The 22,962-nt window shown below is 41.7% G+C and overlaps 1 protein-coding gene and 1 non-coding gene across 2 annotated transcripts; both read right to left on the bottom strand.

The window, feature by feature from the left end:
- Nucleotides 1-1,968: 1,968 nt before the first annotated feature.
- On the bottom strand, nt 1,969-2,050 carry Trnal-aag. Its single transcript has one exon. It is a non-coding gene; the product is annotated as a tRNA-Leu (tRNA).
- Nucleotides 2,051-6,377: 4,327 nt separating this feature from the next.
- On the bottom strand, nt 6,378-21,557 carry LOC119731250 (peroxisomal sarcosine oxidase-like). Its single transcript, XM_038204342.1, has 8 exons — nt 21,250-21,557; nt 20,098-20,246; nt 18,518-18,731; nt 11,714-11,896; nt 11,246-11,380; nt 10,356-10,508; nt 9,421-9,496; nt 6,378-7,142 (listed from the first exon to the last, which is right to left on the bottom strand). Exons 1-8 carry the CDS (start codon nt 21,361-21,363, stop codon nt 7,006-7,008), a joined length of 1,161 nt encoding a protein of 386 aa, XP_038060270.1. The 5' UTR covers nt 21,364-21,557; the 3' UTR covers nt 6,378-7,005.
- Between the last annotated feature and the right edge of the window lie 1,405 nt (nt 21,558-22,962).

Raw genomic sequence — 22,962 nt, 5'->3', positions numbered from 1 at the left:
AGTGGACCAGCCAAAGTGGAATATTACACTTGGGACGGCATTTTTTGGTAATAGCAGGCCACCATGTCAGATCAATCAGTCAAAGGATGGAGAACAAAATGCAGGTGGATGCCACCCTTAATTTTCACTCAAATATATCTAATTTGCATACATTGTTAATCCCTGCCGTGTAATATATTTAGTCCCATATTTGGGTATAGGCTATGTTTTATTGTTTAATTTTTACAAAAGTTTATTTTGGTTATTCTACTTGCACACCCTTACTTAAAAAACATTTTCTTCAGCATATAAATGACTGAATAATTATGAGGACATAGTAAAAAATCCAAAATGGATACTATTACATGTATACCCACAATTGCGCGCATTTACCTTGTCTCCAGATATTATCAAGTAGTCTCGTCAAACCTCAGTATTGATGAACCTCAAATTCACCAAGCTGCTTACTGGCACAGTTACCCTATTAAAACCTTATGCAAAAACATGTGAACAATGATAACATTGCGATATTTAGCTCAGAAAACAAAAACTGGGGAAAATGAGCTGGCTGTCCGTAAACTGGGCTTAAATTAGGTGAAGGGTCGCCTAATTTGGGAGAGTTGAATTTTGATAATATTGCTTGCAATAATTATGTCAATACAACATGTTTTCTTTCCATTAATTATCTTTCCAATAGTTTTGGGAATTACTTTGAACTTTTTCAAGTCTCCCACGTTAAGCAACCCTTCATTAATTAGGCCAGTTATAACAGATCGTTTCCCCCCGTTTTTTTGTTTGCTGGGCTAATTATCACAACGTTATCATTGTTCACATGATTTTCCATAACGTTTTAATAGGGTAACTGTGCCAGTAAGCAACTTGGTGAGTTTTAAAGCTCATCAATACTAAGGTTTGGCAAGACTACTTCATGATATCCTTTTGGGTATACTAGTAGCCATTTTGGATGGGCTATGTCCTCATAATTATTGAGGCACTTATATTCTTTAGGAAATGTTATTGAAGTAAGGATGTGTAATTAGGATCACCAAAATAAAATTATTAAAAAAATAAAACATAACCCAGATATGGGAGGAAAATATATTACATGGCAGGTATTAACGATTATGCAAATTATTTAGTGTCAAAATTAACGATGGCATCCACCCACATCTTGTTTGTTATGGTTCAAAGAATTGATCTACAATCCCGGCCAAAATGGTTGGGACACTTGGAAATAACCTTAGCCTCCAACGGTCACCAACTCCCCCGTCCCCCGCTCCCCCGGTCAGTGTTGTTCTCTCCAGCGGATGGAGCACACACCGCGCAATGAGAGACAACATTGAGCGCGGGCTGGGGGATTTGGCCAGGATTGTAGCATGGATGCCAGCCGTATTACCAAAAAATGCCGTGAAATTATTTTCTAGAGAACTTTTCGACATTTGGCTGGCACTATGGAGTACCGAAGTGTGACGTCATTTAGAACCAGAAAGTGTAGTGCAAATGAATGGAGTACGCGCACGTGTTGGTTCACGGGCTGAATCACACGCTAATGACTTTCACACACATTTTGTGCGCGTGACGTATTCAATTTGGTACTCCATAACATGACATGTTAGGCCAAAAAAAAAATATTCGGTCTCTGGTCAGACCAAAGTTCCGGAATTGACGCGGCCACGCGGCTTTTATTTTTTTTTTTTGCTTTTTTTTTTCTTCAAGCTTGGATTGTACAGACAAGGTGGGTACTATTTTGCTTTTTTGGTGTCCTCATGTACATTGGTGTCCTCCATAATTTGCCTTGGTGCAATTTCCCATTCCTTGGTGCTCTTTGGTAAATATTTTTTGAAGAGGTGCGGAAATAGAGGGCGCTGTTGGAGCTACCGCGGAACATTTTGGGGAAAAAAAAGATCGACGCGCATGATTAAAATCGACGCGCGCGCTGACCAGAGACCGACTTATTTTTTTTTGGCCTCATATAAAAGTAAAAAGACTTGGCAGCGGTGGGATTCGAACCCACGCCATCGAAATGACTGGTGCCTTAAACCAGCGCCTTAGACCGCTCGGCCACGCTACCTTGTTCGGTGGGTGTTTGTCTTGGCACAGAATGTTGCTTTATTATCACAGTTGCCCATGCACATGTAAAATTAAATACACTTTCGCGCTTGAAAAATATTCCATCAACAGAGGGCGCAACTTGCAGGACTACAGTGCTATGTGATGACGGTATAATGATAACTTGTTTTGGAAATATTTGTTGCCAACCACGGCTTCAATGTATGCGCTTGCGGCAGCCATACAAAATGGAGCTCAATAAACCCATTAGAGAAACATAATCCACAGAATCGAATACATGTACATTTATATGGAATCGATTACAATTAAACAACGTCCGCGTTCAGGGGCGCAAATCCGCGGGGGGGGGGGGTATTTATTCCCCTCCCTCCATTTTTTGTGATGAGAAACCTTTTTTTTACCAAAATGTATCCAATAGTACTGAAACAGGGAAGAAAAAGTTACAAAAGCTGTGAATGCCCCGAACACTTGTCACAAATAGACAAAATAATCTGTATGGAGATTAATTAATCAATTGTTATATCATACTGTAATTTGCACATCTTTGAAGTTTAAGATCTCAGCTTACTATCTGCATCAAACATTGGTCGGGATGTGCTCCAAAAATATAGGCGAAATCGTTATTCTATAAAGTGACCAAAATAAAATCCGTAAAAAAAACCACTGTTCACCCCCGGCCCAAGTGGTCCCTTCGGCAAAAACGCCTATACGAAATCTTTGATAAGCGAGAGACGGGGCTGGAATTAACCTTTAAAAGGTTGTTTTCTCAATAAAGGAGAGTGATAACCTTGAGTGGTTTTGTCATGATTGTTCATTTTGCATTGAGCGGCTAATTCTTTCCGTTGGGTAGCTTGGATCAGCCTTTGCGGATTGAAACAAGAATGGGCAAATCGTTTGGCTTTATGTTTTACTTTTAATTTGTTTGTGGAAGGAACTGAATTCGCACCACGAACCGGCGTATCTCGATTTTTTGTCAAATAAATCTAGTTTTTGTGTCTTTAAAGTTATTATTTCATCAAAGTGCTCATCCTGGTTGAAGAGGTATTTCGGCAGCGCAGGTTCTTACATGGTCTTGACATTGTTTTCCAGCAGGGCGATTTTCATAGTTCAGGGAGAAGTACTCGTCGCGAAACAAGTTGTTGGAGGTGCCGCGCTTTTTTGGACGGTGTTTCCGGACTTGCTGCTTGTCTCTTGCTTTGGGGGCTGATTTCTCCTTACTTATGGGTCTCTTATTAAATCTGACTGATGGAAGTTTGAACTTCCTGGATCAGGGTATCGAGGAGAAAATCACTGTTTTCTGAAAAGTCTGAATCAGAGAAATTAGATCGAGTAGGCCCTAATAATCTGCTGACTGGACAGGCTTCATTCATGGTTTGACATTTGGTCTGACGTTGATCGGACGACCAGGAGGGTGAAATCAGCCTTTACATGCATGGCACTTGCGGACGTGGGTGAAATCTTAAAGGAATAGGTCCCTTTGTGTGCGAATGGCTGGCCGGTGTTCAGTTGTGCCTATCTCAGTGGAAGCTTTGGATTCAGTGCTAAATGCCGGGAGACGGGCAGGGGGCACTTTACCCCCAGCGGATTTTTGTGAAAGAATTGTTTAGGCCTAAGTAACTACAGCGTATTCTGACATGAACAAAAGAGAAAAGGAAAAAGAAAATCAAGCCCCAAAACCATTACAAAGCGCAATGAAAATCGGCATAGACAGCGTGTGATATTCCAGGGTAGTGCTTCGTCTTGGGCGGATGTTTCTTCTGGTGTCCCACAAGGGAGTGTTCTAGGTCCTACTTTGCTCAATTTATTTGTTAATTTCTGACAGTGTTTCTTCTAGATGTGTTATATTTGCTGATGATGCGCTGCTTTTTCGTGTTATCTAGTCACAAGTGGACGAGCATCATCTTCAGACTGATCTTAATCACCTTCTCCATTGGTCATTGTGTAATCACATGGCTTTTAATCCTTCCAAAACAAAGGTTATGCACATTACTCGAAGTAGAAATATTCATATTCAAATAGTCATGTTGTCGACCCCCTTCAGGCTCGATTCCTTAGGGCCCTCAAGCAGGCATTCTTAACTTAACTCACCCCACTGCTCTTTTTTTTTGGCTGTCATTTTGATCACCCCTGCGGGGGCCGTTGTTTTCTGTGTTTGTAATCTGTCTTTTCAACGTTATGTGCGGGGCTGCATACCCACGGGTAATAGTAGTTCATTTTACTTTTGCGGTCCCTGACCCACATTACTGTCATTTGTCCTGTCATGTATTCGGATTTTCGTCCCAGGTCCCCGCTACCGTCTTACTGTACTTGTTGGTCGTTGTTTTATGCACGTTTGACTCAATTTTGTTTTGTTTTGTTTTTGTGATGGTCGAATAATTAATAATAATAATAATAGTATTCATAACAATGGTCAGTTTGGAAGAGCGCCCCCATTAGGAAGATGGGTACCAACCCCCCAATTCCCCCCCCCCCCCCCCCCCCCCTTTTGATTTTACGAAGGCCAAGTGTCCGGAGGAAAAATAAATAGGTACATTTCTGCGCGGGAGAGCGTTCCCCCGCCACTCTCGACATCATAAAGCTGAATACGCCACTGGACATATTTTGAAGTGGTTTAAGTATGGCATGGTTGTAGTTTTTTTTTTTTTTTTTTTTTAGACTGAGCGGTTGCAGATTTCAGTCTTTGCTCGTACCCCCGCCCTGCAAATAGGGCGCTGGGAAGGGCAGATGAGTTTCACGGAATCTTGTGAAGGAAGTAGGGATGGCATTCTGGGTAATTTATCATGACCTATGTATAACGCATCTGGCTGCAGCTGCAGACCGCGGTTAGCCATAATTTATGCGCGCAAATGCTATCCGAAAAGTTTGCCAGAAATGCATACACACCACACTGGATGTGATTTCTCTTTCATTGCAGACCATCATTGTGGACAACTTTTGAGCGTCGAACATAATATTCATTTCCCGTCGAGCCTTCGTGAATTCGAAACGGAGCCTGAGCAACTGACGAGAGTTAAACATTTACAAAAAAGATAAGTTTTACAGATTTTCCTACATAATTTATTATGCTTTTCAACCAAAAAAGAGTGATGAATGACTCAGTCTTAATGGCTGTTTCAAAACAACCTCGTCCCCAGGGTGTCGAGCAGTACGCGCCCACCACTACCTGCTTTCTCACCCTGGTATTGGATCATTTGCATGTGCAAGATTTTTGAACACGTATGCAAATTAGGAGTAGTCTGGTGCCTGCCTGTGCGTTACATTTGCGTTTGTTTTTGTATGCGGTGTCTGGGGTAAAAACAGAATCAATTCGTCGCAGCGCGAGCATGGCGTGAGTTACGAAAACATGATTTTATTTTAATTAAACTGTTACGATCCTAACGAGACAACATGCAGTATCACATTTCATATTAATATTAACAAACTGGAAAGGAAATGAATATTTTCGTCGAGGCGTGGACGAATGATCGCGAAAACACGTACTGCACGTTGTGAATAACAACACCAAGTACACGATATAAATCCATTTCTAGCCAATTGCGGTATCGAATCAGGATGCAGGAAGGAAGTTTCCTATCCAGGGTTTACTATTGGAAACAACGTTGGAAATAAAGTAAGCACTGGGGACGAGGTTGATCAGAGCGTTAATTCGTCAGCGGCGTCTTGTTTGCAGGGTCCAAAAGAGATTGGACAATATCAAAGAGGGCGCTCTCACGCGTTATGCATAATCATTCAGGATGTCAGGGCTTTAGAGAACAAGTTATGTAACAAGGAATAATGGTGTTTAAATAATCACCGACGATTGGCAGCTAATTCGTGGACTGGTTGGAAGTAGTCCTGACTTCTAATCAGGTGATCCGAGTTCGAATCTCAGTGAGCGTTTTTCACTTCTTCTTATTTTACCTTTTCAATAGGCCTAACTAGAGTGAGGAAGGAACATTTCTCACAAGACGTAAAGCCTATCTTGGGTTTGTGTTGTGGAGAAGAAGGCATTATGCGGTGTAGAAATTTGTAATTAAAGTTTCTTAACTTAGCTTCTTTTATATTTATAATTTTGTGTTTCCACACAGAATTCCACTGTATTTCTTCATTTAGTACATCTTCCCAGCGCTTGTGACTAACTGGCGTTTTACTCTTTTCTTCAATTAAAACCTTGTATATTTCTTTAGTTGTAATATTTTCTAAACTGCTTAAAGCATCATTGACGTATACCTGCCTTTCAAAGGGAGTTTTGTTTTTATTATTTGCTAGGGTTCTTAACCATTCTTTTGGTATGGCCTTCTTTAATGTGTACATTTCTGCTAACCAGTTATGTTTCTTAATTACTTTGCCTCTGATATACTCAATTGACAATTCACCATTTTCGGTCAGAAGGTCATTAACGTAAATGATGTTGGATTTAATCCAGTTGCTTAAATACAATGGCTTGTTTTTATACTTTATATAGTTATTACCCCACAGTATTTGTGCTTTTATATTAGTTGGCTGTAAATCAATTTGTACAGTCTTTGTTGAGTTTAGTTCCTGCCAACAAAATATTAACTCTTTATAAAATTGTGGAAGGTTTAATGTACATGTAATACTTGAACAGCACTTTGCTTTTTTAAAATTCATATTGAGGACTGAAAGGTCTGGGCAACATGAGTTTAAAAATAAATTGCAAAGGATTTTCCATTTCCCAATCTTATTGTTTAACAATTTAAATACCCAGTTACATTTAGGTGCTATATTATGAGATTGGAAGTCAGTTAGGTTAAGACCACCTTCGTTTAAATTGCGAATCATTGTTTTTCTTGAAATTTTGTCTGTTTTGCCATTCCAGATAAACGGAAACACTAAGTTATCTATTTTCGAAACATACTTTTGTGGGGTTGGAATAACAGATGCTAAAAAAGTAAATATTTTATTTGTAACAATAAGTTATCAAAATGGAGGGAAAAAAGGGGGAACTACAAATTTCTAAAGTTTAGCAGCAAGTCTGCCGTTGTTATGAAACCGTTTCAAACTCATGGGCGATATGTCGTAGCTAGGCGTGGTTCCTGTTGCCAAGTCACTCAGGATCCTTCCCACTGCGGGCGCTAACTTGAAACCATGACCTAAATACAAAGATGTAGAAAAAGAAATACCGCTTATTCTTGAACTAAAAATCGGGAATTAAAATCCCTACAGAATTGAAAATCAACTGCAAAGAATCATCTGAGGCTTCCCATCACGAAACTTCACTGAGAGAACACATGCCTGAATGGTTGTTTTAATCACTGTAACTTTTGGTGTCCTCTGTTTGCCACTGGTTCAGAAGATAGCGTTTGAGATAATCACACACGGATAGGCTGTCAATTTTACATATAGCCTTTCACCAAGGCCATCGTGGCTTAACTTGCCCGCACTCAAATAGGCGAAGCGACTGGAGATGGAGACCACACACGCGAGTGGCGAAGCCACGAGGGCCTTTTCTAACTTGTCGAGAAATTCTTATGTTTTTCTTTATAATCTCGATTTTTGCTACCCCAAAAGGGTAGCAAAATTCCAACCAATCATCAGCCTTTTAGTGCCTGCGTGACTACTACCCGGACGCGTCGACGCGCCCGGATGCTTGCACAAAATATAAAAACAAAAAATGCGAGTCTAGTTTTCCACGAGATCGTGACCGCGTAATTGTTCTTGCATTATCTTATTTTAAGTTTACTTGTAAAAAGTATTTCAAGAAATTATTTGAGTGTATGAACTTATTTTTCATTTGAACTAACAGTTATTTGCTCTTACGTTTTCCTTACATACCCTTCTTTTAAAAATGGAAGCGACTAGCCAAAATCCGCGTTGTGATTGGTTTATAACCTTCAGCACTCTTCTTATTTGCATAAAAACTATGAATAATTCAGCAAAATCAAGTTGGGAAAGGCCTCGTGGCTTTGCCAATCGTGCGTGCTGACTAAATCTTTGCTCCAGTCGCTTCGGGTCTTCGCAACTCCGCCGCTCTAAGCCACGATGGCCTTGGCGAAAGGCTATTTTACATACAGACCGTGCTGTTGGCATGTGAGCAGACTTGCAAACTGAGGATGAAGTATGTACCACTGGCATTAAAGCATTTGGCCCATTTTGTTGCTGGACCTGGACGAGGTTGAAGCACGCCGCACACGAGAGACACGTGTTAAGCGAAAAGTCATTCAGCACATGGCTCACAAAATATCCCCGTATGCGGTCATTTTTTGTTGAGTTCTCAGTCGAGGAAAAAATCTCACCCGTTTGATTTTTTTTAGCATCACGACACGAACAACTCGCCATGTGCGGGCAAGCTATGTGCTGAGCTAAAATAACTAGCCAATGATATCACGTACTCTGTACACGATATTTATGCACTAATTTTAAGATATTGTTGTGCATTCTTCAAAAGCCTGCTGGCATTTGTCCCCGTTTTTTTGTGTAAAACACGCGACCGACAAACAAGAACAATGTGCCTTCAATGGCTAGTATAATCTTTTAACTCAGCACGTAGCTCAGGTTGCCCGCACATGGTGAGTTTTTCGCCTCTAGAAGCGGAAAAACTGCAACAGGATAGATATTTTCCTCACGGCCTTGCGAAGCAGAAACTCAGCAAAAGTTGACCGCACACGGATATTTTGTGTGTGTGCTGAGCAAACGGCCTCGAATGACTTTTTACTCAGCACATAGCTATCGTATGCGGCGGGCTTATGCAAAAGTTTGGGCTTTAGATACACATGACCGATATGCATGGTCAAACTCGTTTGTAACTAATAGAATAAATGGTAATATGGGTTTTCCCGGCCAATTTCCTGAAATGTTCATTCACTTCTAAAAATCGGTCATTCGTTTTCGTCTGAATTTGAATGCTCGTCTTTAAATCCCATTTCAATTCAACGAAAATTCAATCGTTTTCATTGTCCGTGCATTCGGTTTTGAGATACAGACGGTCAATTACGTTACCTGTGCATTCATTTACGCAAGCATGCCTTTTCTAAATTGATTTCAGGTACAGGTAATTTTGACGGTTAATGAAAAAGAAAACCCTAATTGTATCTGGTGCCGATGGCATTCAACTAAAAGTGAAATAGAATGGTGAATGTTGAAATCGCCCTCTAGCTCATAAGCGAAAAAGAAGTCTTGTGAACGAATCTGAATGGACATAAACGAAAGGTGCTGCTCAATCACTTAATTGATTGAACTGATAATTGAACGTTCTGGTAGTGATTCTCAAATTCAGACGAAAATGAATGACCGATTTTCAGAAGTAAATAAACATTTGAGGAAATTGGCCGGGAAAACCTTTAAAATTAATACATCGTGTATGATTTTTTTTTGGCTGAACAGCACATCGTATCACAATATCTCTTTGTGTCAATCGAGCAAGTAACGAACCTGAGAAACCACATCCTATGACGATGTTAGGGTGATCGGGATGCCTGTCTAATATTATTTCGTCATCAGGGGTGTTCTATGCAAAAGAAAAACAAATAATGAGAAATATATAAAAAGGGCATCATTGAATTATTTTATTTTTTCGAATTCAAGCTGGGAGTGTTGGCGGACTCGAGTCCGTCTGGAGTCACAATTTCGGCGAGGCGGATTCTACTCAAGTCACATCTACAAAAGACTTGGACTCGGATTCAGACTCGATCATCATGACTCGTACCCTAAAACAAGTTTACCTTTTAAAAACACAACTCCGATGTTTAGCTTCCCAGAGCAACGTTAATAAATGGAGCGTTAAGGATTCCAATCGTGCCGCAACAATCACCTGGTGGTGTTGCCAAATCTGTTATAAATGCGCTCCTCCCTTTTTCCTGCGTCAGCGCATCACTTACATATTGCTCACATGAATGTGTATTAAAAGGTCTAATTTAAGAGTTGAGTCAAGAGACCCGTGACTCGGATTCGGACTTGAACCAAATGACTCGAGACTCGGACTTGGATTCGACTCAAGTGGCTCGACTACAACACTGCCAGCTGGATAGCTCAGCTTGTTTATGCAGGAGCGGTCTTCTGTTTATACAGAACGTATAGAATCCTGACGTACAATTATTTTCTTTTGTCAACAAAATACCCCATTTCTTCATTTGAAGAATACAGTTGAAGCAATGGCAGCAGCTTTTGTTGTTTGTTACATTTGAGACAAAGTACGCAAAGTAGTTTTTCACCATGTAAATAAAAGGTAGCATAATTGAATGTTTGGGTTCTATGCCTTCCGTATATACTTGTAAATCATTATCTGTTGTGTAACTTTGAGCAAATGCTTCAAGTCGAAACCCGAAAAAACATCATTTGGTCTTCCCGATGTCAGCATTTTGACTCACTGTGTACATGCAGTTTTCAACGAAAGACGGTTCTGGCTTCAGTCCGGGCACATGTTCTCTGATGAAAGTCTTCAATTTATCCATCTGGTGAGAATATTGTGCTTGGTTTTGTTGACCTGGTTCTTGCAGATCGTCACCCTGATGATTGCACACCTGAAAATATGTCTGGGAAGACTTAACATCATATCTAGCAAAGATCATTATCTCTAAGAAATTTAAAACATGCACACTAACAAGAAAAATGCTTGGGCCCAATTAAGTGATTCTACAACGTAGTATAGAGTATCTTAATATAAATAGAAAATGCTAATGATGGTTATGTACTGACTTCGCAATTTATACAGTAATGACCTTTTCTGCATCTTTGCAAAAAGGAAAAAGAGCTAATAAGGAAGAGCTTGAAAGCTCAGCTACTCGATTTGTTTTTAAGTTAAAAGGGATCATGTGGCCTGATTTTAAAGCATTTCTCCGTATTCGTTCTTTTCACGCTTCCGCCATTAACATGCAGAGCCCCGATCGGGCAACTTTACACAATAGATATATAGCCGGTTCAGTGATTCCCGTGTCGGGGTTCCGTGACAGACGTGTATACCCGGGAATCACTGAACCGGCTATATTAATTGTATATGTAGTACATGTATGCTGTACGACAAAGTACCTGCTGAGGTTTTAGCTCAGTTTCTTTTTTAACACAATTATTTCAGGCGGAATATTTTCACAGGGTATTTGGTACTAGTCTTTTCTTCAATTTGAGCAAGTTTTTTTTCCCTACTAAATCAGTAGATATACGTTTCGGGGTAATTATCAATATTCCAGTGTTCCTTTAATTTGGCTTACGTTTTTATCACCCCATTCAAGTTTAAAGGTTTTTATACTTAGTGTAGGCCTACCTTAAACAGCCCGGAGTGTTCATCACATGGCAATCCATATGTCTCGTATTTCCCCGAGAGATAGTAGAAGCATGGGTAATTGAAGAACTCACCAGGCTGTCTCTCTGGCCAATAACATACGTTGATTTGGGTGACCTGTTTGTCAAAAGAAAAGTCCATTGATGATAAGATTTCACAAATTCTTTAGAGCAATCAATTAAATCAAAATTAACGACTAATAGGGATCAAAGATCAAAGGACGAAAAAGGTAGGTGTTTTAGTGACAGAAGACCTATTGCCAAAAAGGAATCCGCCAAGATATTAGAATAGACACAGGCCTTGATTGGGGGGGGGGGGGCGGTTGCAGGGTGATGCCCTTATTTCCCTCTTAATTACGTAACTACTAGTTAAAGAAAATAAATCTGAGTTCAGTGTGGCTGTTCCAATGATCGGTGCTTTAAAAGACATTAAATGAAAACGAATATCTATCTTTAATGGAGGGTCAATCCCTAGCGGTCTCAGCATCTTCGTTGCCCAGGCTCCCGGGGTCAGGACCACACTCTTGGCTGTATACCGCCCTCTGCTGGTCACGATAACCACAGGTTTGCCGGGGACGATTTCCAATACTTCTTCGTTTTCTTTTATGACGCCTCCCTGATTCACAAACATTGTCTGATCGTAAAGAATAGAAAACAAAGTATCATAAAAGTCTGTAGTTTCCGACCAATGTTACCTATTTAAAAATTATTCATAGCGCGAACAAAAAGACAAGGTTTCGTAAAGTAATTTTCTTCCACTGTCCTTATCTTGGCATTTGTGCAACGACTTGTTTTGATGTTGATTACATCAATTCAGAAATAGTTTATGGATAAGGTTGAAGAGGCATAGACCTATGTACTAGAAATACATAGGCCTTCTGTTTGTTCGTGCCACGGAGAATACGCGTAATAAGATGGACATTGTATAAAGAAAACGCGCAATCGGATGGACATTGTGAAAAGTAAAAAGGGCACTTAAAAACTCAAATCAAAAAGAAGAGTTTTTCCTGCCCATTGTATGGTTCAGAGGCATGGGTATTTCCATAGCGTACATTAGAGTGCATTATAGGCCTACTTAGCGCGAACGTAAATCAAATTTCACGTCAGGTTTGGGGTTTATTGCTGTGACGTCATAGATTTGTGTTCTAAGGTCGGTTCATACTTCACCCCAATGCGAAATTAATTGCGAATACGAATACTTGCAATCACGTCACAAATTCGCGTTCGTTTCGCTTTCGCGCCGAGTATGAACCGGGCCTTAAACCGGTTTACGAATTTGCAGCGCGGATTCTAAACAAAGTCAAGGATAAATAAACATGTCAACATAAAGATGCGCCTTATAGATTTGGTCACACTATTAAACAAGTAGAAAAGATCGACAATGAAAAAGAAAATGTCTTGGCAGTATTCACTTCATCATTTCGTTGCATCGATTATTTATCCCTCATATCAGACCATGATGTTGAAAAAATTAACCTCGGAAGAAAATAGGAATCAATTAAAGCACCTATTAATTTGAATGACCAAACGATGAAAGTGATTGCCCATAAACGAATAAGAAACGAAAAGCGTGGCCATACGTCATTAGGCGCACTGACGTTCGCTAATTTGAGTACGTTAGTGTGATATGATATGATAGAATAATGACAAGACTAGCGATGTATTATGTGAAGTTCTGTAGGTCATGTTCCACGCTCCATGTACAGTAATCAAGTAACCCTGGGAGGTATAGATCAAAGGTTATATGAATATGCATGGTCCCATTACATCCCCCCTTTTGAGAACAAAATCTATGAATGAAAGTGAGGGTTAAATGAACTAGATTTTGTAGCAAAATTGGAAATACATATACAATGAATTGTCCTGTGTGTCTAAGGAATGAACTAATCGCCAAATTGTCATCTAATTTGCTGAACCAAGTAGGAAACTTTTCTACTGTCTTGCTTATTATCAACAATATATTTTAGGAACTCTTTTTCGGAACTCTATTTTCGGAACACTTTTAAGTAACTTTGGTGTTGTAACACATCCTTTTCGCACACTTTTCTCTTATTTTCTAAATGACAAAAACAAAACTTAAAATTTGTCTGCATAAAAAAAAATTGTTTCTTTGTTGAACAAAGTGAACTAAAATTGTCTTTACTTAGTTACTTTTTTCTTTTACGCTGGTACTTCTTTCTGTGCCTTGTAACGACAAAAAAAAATACATTAAAAGAATAAAACTTAAACAAAAAATGAATTTGTTGTCTCTAAGCGTTACTTGAAACAGACTTATGTTTCAATCAGTCTTTGTGGTTTCTTCACTACGCGGCCACTGCGTGTACGGTATGGTTCAGTAGCCACAGCAGGTAAGTTAGTGATAGAGTTGTTGTTGTCACTGTGTTGTTTCTGATCAGTAGACTTGCTCCCAGTCTTCCTCAGTATAGACTTGGGGGCATGTGGGTTGAGTGACGGGGTATGTACGCTAGCAACTGGTGGGTCTGCAAAGCGGAGTGTCTTTCTCATTGGTTCAGTATTGCGAATGTGCACTCTGTTACGGCGTAAGCTTTGTCCAGTTGGTGTCTGAACAATGAATGATCTGGGTTCTGGACAAGCATCTTTGACAACTGCGGGTGTCCATTTCCCAGTGTGATGATCTTGAACCGTCACGTGTTGTCCCGGTACCAGTGATGATAGTTTGCGCATACCATCACGGTCATGGTACTCCTTCTGTTTGTCTTGGCGCTGGGCCAACCTGGCATACACGTCATCTTTGTCGTGCCGGTTGTGTCGAATCTTCGACGGAAGATTGTCCTTGAGTTTGCGACCATTGAGTAGCTCTGCAGGTGAGGGAAGAGCACTGTCTATCGGAGTTGTGTGGAGGCATAGGAGTGCAAGGTAGGGGTCCATGTTGGACTGCTTTGCCTTTGTCAAGGTCAATTTCACAGTCTGTATCATCCGCTCGATGAAACCGTTACTCCTTGGATACCTTGGGCTTGATGTTACGTGATCAAATTCCCAGTCTTGGGAGAATTTGTGGTACTCACGGCTGTCGTACTGCGGCCCATTGTCACTTATGACTTTGGTGGGGATACCTTGCTCACTGAAGATTTGTTTTGTGAGAGTTATTACCGCTGCACTCGAACACTGACCACTCACGCGACGTACAAATGTAGCTTTGGAATAATAGTCCGCGATGATGAGGTAGTCAGCATTGTCAAAATGGAATAGATCCGTTCCGACGGTCTGCCAAGGCCGCTGGGGTATCTCATGAGGTAGTAGAGGCTCATGAGACTGCTTGCGCTGATGTGTTTGGCACACAACGCATTTCCCAACCAACTGTTCAATGTCCTTGTTGATACCTGGCCAATACACGCACACTTTGGCTCGCAGTTGGCATTTGTTGACACCTTGGTGTCCGGCGTGTATTTTTGCGAGTGTCTCTTGTTGCATGGATTCGGGAATGATGATTCTGTCTCCCTTGACGACTAGGCCGTTGTCGACCGACAGTTCGTCTCTACATGACCAGTAGTGACGTATGCATTTAGGCAGATCCTTGGGATCCTCCGGCCAGCCAGTCATGATTGTCTCAGACAATGGTCGTAGAGTAGAATCACTAGCTGTCTCTTGCTTGAGCTGAGTGAGTCTAGCTTGAGAGAACTGTATGGCGTAGATTGTCGTATCGAAGTTGATCTGAGGGCCATACGCGGGATTGAGTCGCGAAAGAGCGTCTGCGAGTAATAGTTCGCGTCCCGGCTTGTATACGATCGTGAAATCATAGGGCTGCAAACGCAACATCATACGCTGGAGTCTTGGGGGTGTGTTAGCGAGGCTTTTGTGTTGGATGTTCTCCAAGGGCTTGTGGTCAGACTCCACAACGAACTTTGACCCGTAAAGGTAAGTGTGGAATCGTGTACAACCAAACACCACCGCAAGCAACTCGCGTTCGATGTTTGCGTATCGTTTCTCAGTTTCTGTCAGTGCTTTGCTCGCGAATGCCACAGGTTTGTTGTTTTGCAGGAGTGCCGCTCCGAGTCCTTTCAGAGACGCGTCGACCTGTAGCACTGTGGGTTGTCGAGGGTCGAAGTGGGTGAGCGTACACTCAGTACCGATTAGCGACTTGACATTTTCGAATGCTTTCTGGTGCGATTCCGTCCACTGCCACTCGCTTTCTTTGCGTAGCAGTGCGCGGAGTGTGTCCGTATGATCAGCGAGTCTGGGGAGAAACGGCGCGAGGTACTGCACCATGCCCAGAAACTGCTGAAGTTCGTTGACATTCTGCGGTGCAGGAAGTGCATGTATGTCTTGCACCTTCTCCGGGTCGGGGTGCACACCAGAGGCATCGTACAGGCATCCGAAGAACTTAATGCAAGGGGTTCTCACCTCGCACTTGCTGAGATTGAAGATCAGGCCGTATTTGCGAGCGACTTGCATGAGGTTGTGTAAGTGTTTGTCATGTTCTTCGACTGTAGAACCGAAGACTGCGATATCATCTGCAATCCCCAAAGTGCCAGGGCATTGCTCCAGGATCATGTCCATTTTCTCCTGGAAGATATCCTGGGAGACTTTCAGCCCGAAGGGTAGGCGACGGAAACGATACCGTCCAAATGGCGAATTGAAGGTTGTCAAGATACTGGACTCCTCATCCAGCACGATGCTCCAGTACCCATGTCGTGCATCCAGCTTGCTGAACACTTTAGCGCCACTGAACTGATGTGTGATTTCTTCCAGTGTTGGCGTTTTATGATATGTCCGCTTGGAGGCTTTGTTCAGTGCTTGCGGGTCTAGGCACACGCGAAGACTGCCGTTGGGCTTTCTGCTGAATGCCAGTGACGAAACCCAGTCTGTGGGCTCCGTGACCTTGGTAATGACATTCATGCTTTCCATTCTGTCCAGTTCAGTCTTAAGCTCCTCCTTGATCTGGATTGGGTACTTTCGTGGAGGATGAACGACCGGACATGCATCCTCTCGTAGCGTGATATGGTATTCACCGGGGAATTTACCAATCCCAGTGAAGCGATCAGGATACATGCTCTGGAGGTCATCTTTCGTTGGTATTGGCTGGATGGGCTCGCGTTGTGTCTGCGATGTGCGATGAACACCCACGGAACTGTCACTGCGTCGTGGTGTTTTGCGTATCGCACAGTTGAGCGTGATGAGGTGGAGAGCTCGTGAGGTCGGAAGTCCAAGGATTGCCGGACCTGTAGTATCGGCGACGAAGAAATCTGCGTCAAGCCAGTCTGTCTCACCGTAGCTGCATGGAATTTTGACGCATCCGTATTGTTGAATTCGGGTTCCATTGTAGGCTGTGAGAAGCGTACTTTGCGGTGTAGTGGAGCCCGGCTGAGGATACCCATCTGCGTCCAGTGATCGCGGAAACATGCGTCGAAATGTGCGAAGGGGGAGTATGTTCCCTTGTGCACCTGTGTCGACCTTGACATTAAGCGTGTGTGATCCAGGACGATGTTTCAGTTTGATGCGAAGTATTGCGAAAAGTTCATCGCGAGTATCAGTTGAACGCTCAACGTCATCGTGATTGTGCTGGGCTGTGATGGTGTCGAAAGCGATGTTCTCAAACTGGTCCTGCATATCAGTCACTTCATACTCAACCGCGTTTACCTCGTTGGATTTACGAGGTTTGGAGCGCGATGAAGACCGACGACCGCGTTTAGGTGAGTATGATCCCCTGGTACGCGTGCGTGATTTGCGTGTGGTACGTGGTTTAGTCTTAGTGCCTGCTGTACTGAGGCACATGTGTTGCCAGTGTCCATCTTTGCCGCAACCATTGCATGTTGTGCCGTATGCGGGACACTTATCGCGAGGTCGATATGGGTGTCGTCCACCACAGTTTTTGCATTGTCCTCGCGTCCTGACGACGTCCACCTGGGCCTTGCCAATATGGCTCAGTTGTGCCATATGCATGACACTGCCTTCGTGTGCTCGGCAAATGTCCAAGGCGTCTTTGAGTTGCAGTTTGTCGTCCTTTCGGAGCAGTTTCTTTTGCACCTCAGAGTATTTTACCCCTGAGATGAGAACCTCGATAATTCTCTCATTGAGGGCTGTTTCACTGGCGAATTGGCATTTCATGGCTTTAGCTTTGCATCGTGTGTAGAAGTCATCAATGCTCTCGGTTTCCATCTGGACAAACCGTTGAAATTCCAACCGATGTATGCGGAAATTGTCCTGGGGTTCAATCTGGCTGGAGAACTTGTCCCAGATGTTTTGAGGATTTTTGAGGTCTTCGTCAGTCAGACCCCATGTGTTGAACATACGGAGACCCTCTTTCCCAGACCACAAAATGATATAATTGTGCTGGTCTTTATCCTCAATGTTTTTGACAGCGAACCACATGGAAGCAGTTTGTTTAAAGTCCTTATATGCTTGGGGCCTGTCATTGGTTTCCCAGTCCATCTTTGGTTGAGGCAGGCCTATTGAATCGGCCATGTCGACTCAATTGTCCGTGCGAAAACGTAGTCAAAATGCAGTCGAGCCGAAGCAGGATACTGCGAACCGCGATGTACGAAGCAGAGGTCAAAGGTCACCGCCCGACACAATGAAATTGGCTTCGCGCACTGTACGTTGTTCGTGTGTGTAAAACTATTGCACAGTACTGTATGTGTGTACACGTACCGTATACTGTTGTTGCGTGCACGGGACTTGTTGCAGCGAAACGTGGAACTTTTCACAGCGTTGATCTCGCCCAGAAATGTTCGATCGAGGGTCGATTTCGATGTCTATTAGGGTAGACCACTTACACCGTTGCCACCATGTGATATGATATGATAGAATAATGACAAGACTAGCGATGTATTATGTGAAGTTCTGTAGGTCATGTTCCACGCTCCATGTACAGTAATCAAGTAACCCTGGGAGGTATAGATCAAAGGTTATATGAATATGCATGGTCCCATTACAGTTAGCTGTCAAAAGATGTCAAAAACTTAATATAATAATGCAACAAATTTAGTCTTGAATGCACCATAACGAAATATAATGCCCCAAAACGAAAACGAACATAGAAGCAAAATCTTGGGTGCATAAAATTTGAAATTGAATGCCCCAGCAATGAAAAAGAAGCCCAAAATTTGATCATATATGTGATAAAATCACGGGAAATTGAATGGCTGAACGTGAAAATTGGTCAGAACAATTCGGAAATTGGCCAGGAAAACATATAAAAACAAAGTAAATCATTCTGAGAAAAAAAATCATTTTTTAAGAGCATGATAGTAAAACTTTCAGTTTTTTCACGACCCCTTTAAATGCTAAACTTCACCTGTAAAGCGCGAAGGCACCTGTCGGCCCTCAACACCCCACCGTTGGGATCGACAAATGCCTTGTGTTCCGGGCCGAAGCTGAAGCCGGAATAGCGCCGGCAGACCTCCTCGACAGACGGCAACTCACACGGCTTGTCCATCGCTCGGAGGGATTCGCTGCGAAGTACGTAATCCTTGTATGGTGGGCCATTTACTGACAATAAACCAACATTTCTTAAAAGATAGAAAGAAAGAAAAGAAGCGAAAAAAAATAGAGGGATTTGTTTTCAACAGAATACATATAGGGCTTTTTCAGATTTGCTGTATGTAAAAATGTATGACAATATCGTGTAAATGAGAAAAGATCAATTTATGATGTTTTGTCTATTGACAACTTGCAGGGAATCTAACGATTCACAATCTAAAAGAATTCCCAATCACGCCTAACATACAAAGAATTTAGGGGAAAGACTTGTACTAGAAAATGGCATAAGATTTCCAGAAAAGAGGGACATTTATTTGCGAGATTTTCTTCTAAACTAAAGTCATGGCCATGATATCGGAAAAAAATCACAGGGATGAAAATATGCAATTAATTTCTGTTTGAAGGATGGACAAAATGTTGAGGCTAGAAAGCCCGCCCCATACGCCAAAATCTCAACATTGTACCTGTCGTTTATTTTACACATGACGCATCAGTACTTGGATAGTTGTAGGAGTTCTATCATCTAACTATAATTCCAGGAATCTCTTTGTGTCTGTGTGCACTTGCAAGTGTTCGCACAAGACATGTATGGAGAAGCTGGGGCCATAACTCCTCGCCAAGAAGGAGACTTGTATTTACGGCTGGAAGCACGTGCGTATTCTTAAAAAAAAGGTCCACTGCGTCAGATGTACTAACTACCGGTTTTTTGTGGGTCCTTGCTCAGGAACAGTGCGACATTAAGTTAGTGTTTCCTTTCATCAAGACATTTGAAATAGAATAAATAACGGTCTAAAACATAGTAATTTTGGCAATTTCGGCGATTTCAGGACGATGCGTACCCCTTATTTTGATTAAGACTTTTCTCATTAAATCAGCAGGTCGGTTTCCAGGTAATCACCAGACTTGGACCTGGAGTGCTCTGAAACATGCAACACTAAATCAGGTCAACTTTACTCCATCTTTAGCCAGCAAATTTCTCCAAAAATGTCATTGGGCAGTGTTTCACTAACCAAAATTTTCAATTTTTAAAGGAGACATTTCTTCAATATTTTGCACTTGAGAGGGAAGTCAGGTGATTTCAAAATGAGGCTAAAGACTACATATGTCCAACCTGGGCCACTATCTGAAAAAAAACAAACCTTTATGTCATCTTCATTCAGTGTCATTGGTCTGGTGGCTGACTATAATGAGCAATGTGTAGTAAATAGTTCCCGGTTCATGCCACGTTTCTTTTGGCACAGTTGACAGAGGCAATACTGAAGCAGTGTTGGTCTAGTTGTTTAAGGTGCCAGTCAATCTTGTATTGCATGTTTTCAATACCTTAAGACTCTCATACACAGTATTGAGAGTCCCAAATGTTCGGACCAATGTTCCTACACGCCTCTAACCACCAACCTGTAAAGCTCAGTGCCTACTTCTCGTCCAAGTCGCTCCCACGTGCGGAAGCATTCTGGCATCATGCTGGCATAGTGCGTCTGTTGATACGCGTAGCGTGTGATACGCGACTGACCGTGAGAGCTTCCTTTACTGTGTCCCAGCTTGAACTGTCAAGAATCGGACAATAACGTTGCTATAATGTGCGACTTAATTTGTAAAGCTTGAAGAAATATTCGTATACACCATAACGAGACATGTATGCTTACTACTGATTAAAATAGGAAATGTACAGGAAGACACAAAACCTACGATATGTCATGCGAAAGTACAAAAAAACAGTAACTGCGCATATTCAGTGCATATCCGGCAAACTAACGTTTACTAAAGGTTTGCCGTCTCCGGCAAAATATACACTGCCTTAAAACAACGTTAGTCGAAACTAGTTTATTTCTTGTATCGCCATTTTGCACACCCAGTTTAAAGAGAGGAAGACGCATACAGACAGGGTGACCGTAAGGTCATGGCCAAATTCTGCTAAATACACTTCAAAAATCTGTCAGATTTATCAAAATCTGCCAAATTCCCCAGAATTACTCGAAATACACTACAAACACTTAAAATCACATGCAGATGTTGTAGATTTGCCTTAATTAAGGTTCAAATTACATTATAAACAATCTATAGTTACATAAAGATGTTATGAAATTGCGTAAGTTTCAGGCAAAACGTGTAACCTTGCGTCACGAAGTCTGGTTCCCATTGAACCTTAGCACCTAAACCAGCGGAACCCAGTGTCCCATTATGCAAGGGTTTGTTTGAAAAGATTGAAGTTTTTTTCAAACAAATGTACCATATTTGTGAAATCTGCTGTTTTTCTGCCAAATAACCATTTTTGCAGAATTCTGCCACAAATCTGTAAAAAAAAATTCAATTCTGTCAAATTTTCTATCAAACTCGTAATTTTTTTTTTTTTACAAAAATCTGTCAAAGTTAGCCGAAAATCGGCTAAAACGGTCACCCCGCATACAGACCATCGCACGCACTCGGCTCACTAGTCATTTCATAATGATCCTGGCGACGCCCATGGCCTTGCTCAATGGAATAAAGAACTCGAAAGAACGCCGTATAGCCCTAACCCTTCAATAATCCGATGGATTGATGACAATTCACCTGTTCAACTAGCAGTGTCTTGCGACCGGTTCTCGTAAGCTGATAGCCCGTGGCCGACCCTTCCACGCCTGCTCCAACCACAACACAATCGTAGTAACAGGTCTGATGAGCCATTACATCTAACAGTTCTGCTAATCTAAATTTTAGATAGTGACCACAGGCATAGGCAATGCAGTAGTTATTCCACGCAAGGTTTCACGATCAGTGAACTGGCATTGTTCGTGTATATGGTGACGTCAGTCAGTTGCCGGGTCACGCGTATTTAGCTGCTCTATTTTCTCGTCCACACAACTAACAGCAATATTTTCATGCGTGAATGACCTCGGGACAAGAAACCGAGGTCAAACAGGGCTGTGTGCGTGACACGGCCACTGCCACTGACAGTGGCAGAACAAGGTCATTTTATTGTAGTCCTGGCCCTGCACAAGGCCATGCATGTGCATGCTATCTTAATATGTTAATGTAACGTACACTTTGTACAGTTGAAACCTTATAATTATTTGCTTCTATTTCTGGACAAAGGTTTGCTGCTTGCACTTTAATATATTAGTTGGATATGGTTGTACGGAAACTTGGAGAACGAAAATCTAAACAGGAATATGCTGAAATGTAGCGCTCACTGAACTGGAGTTCACATGTACATGTCAACCGTGCAGACAAGTTCTGGGAGAGAATATTCAACCGACGGCGAGATTACCAACACAAGCTACAGGATTTAATGTCTTCATTATCTGGGCAATTCCACCGTGACTGACATTACATGTATCAAATCAGCTCTTATGTCTGATCAATTACAGCCAACTGAACCATGTTTGGCAAAGGGGTTACTAGGACCTAAATACACAATAGAGTATTGAATCTTTGAAATTTCATGGTTAGCTTTTTTGACTTGGGGGTTGTTTAGTGCCGTGATAGTCCGAAAATTTGGGACTCAATACTGTGTATGAGAGTCCCAAAATGGGAACTAGCGGGAACTAGTCTCAATTTACTACACATTTCTCCATAGTCAAGCCACCAGACTATTGACTCTGAATGAAGAGGTCAGTCTTTTCAAATAGTTGGACCATGGTTGAACATGTATACCAGTCTAGTATTTAGCCCCATTTTGAAATCACTTGACTTCCCTCTCATGTGCAAAATATTAAAGAAAAGTCTCCTTTAAAAATTGAATTGAGTCTGCAAACTTGGTTGGTGAAATACTGAGGACATTTTCTTTGCCCCATTGGAATTTTTTGAGAAATTTGCTGGCTAAACTGTGAGTAAAGTGGGCCTGATTTAGTTTCGCACGTTTCAGAGCACTCCAGAGCCCTGACTGGTGCCCTGACTGACATTAAAAAAAGCGATGCAACCCAAAAATGTCAAACATGTTTTTAAAATTTCTCTTCAGGTTAAAAGTGCTGCAGATCAAAATCCATTAGAACATTAGAGCTAATAGGGTTACTAACGCATGTAGTAAGATGGGGGAAAAAAAATCATGAATTTTTGAAAGAATATGCCTGTTAATATAAAACAAATTAACACCCAATTAAAATAGCCTCGTATGTCAACAACAGAAGTTGATATACCCAGACCCCGTGCTAAGAAAACAATGAAGGGCAGATTTTTATTGCTATCCTGAATGCTTTTATGGGAAAAAAGCGTCGTTTTTTGTGACTGACATTACACTAAGCCTAAGACCGTCACTGACACTGCATTTTTACTAATTTTGAATAT

The sequence above is a fragment of the Patiria miniata genome, unplaced genomic scaffold (assembly GCF_015706575.1).
Source record: "Patiria miniata isolate m_02_andy unplaced genomic scaffold, ASM1570657v1 HiC_scaffold_23, whole genome shotgun sequence".
Taxonomy (NCBI): domain Eukaryota; kingdom Metazoa; phylum Echinodermata; class Asteroidea; order Valvatida; family Asterinidae; genus Patiria; species Patiria miniata.
This window is presented reverse-complemented; position numbering and strand designations above follow the sequence as displayed.

Bases quoted from the DNA above. Each gene is read 5' to 3' on its own strand.
- LOC119731250 (XM_038204342.1), bottom strand. From the start codon at position 21,363: ATGGCTCATCAGACCTGTTACTACGATTGTGTTGTGGTTGGAGCAGGC. The intron at 11,381-11,713 runs ATAGATATTCGT...TTTGACAAACAG, and splicing joins GGATTGACCCTCCATTAAAG to GTCACCCAAATCAACGTATG. The intron at 10,509-11,245 runs GTAGGCCTACAC...ACATATTTTCAG, and splicing joins AACACTCCGGGCTGTTTAAG to GTGTGCAATCATCAGGGTGA.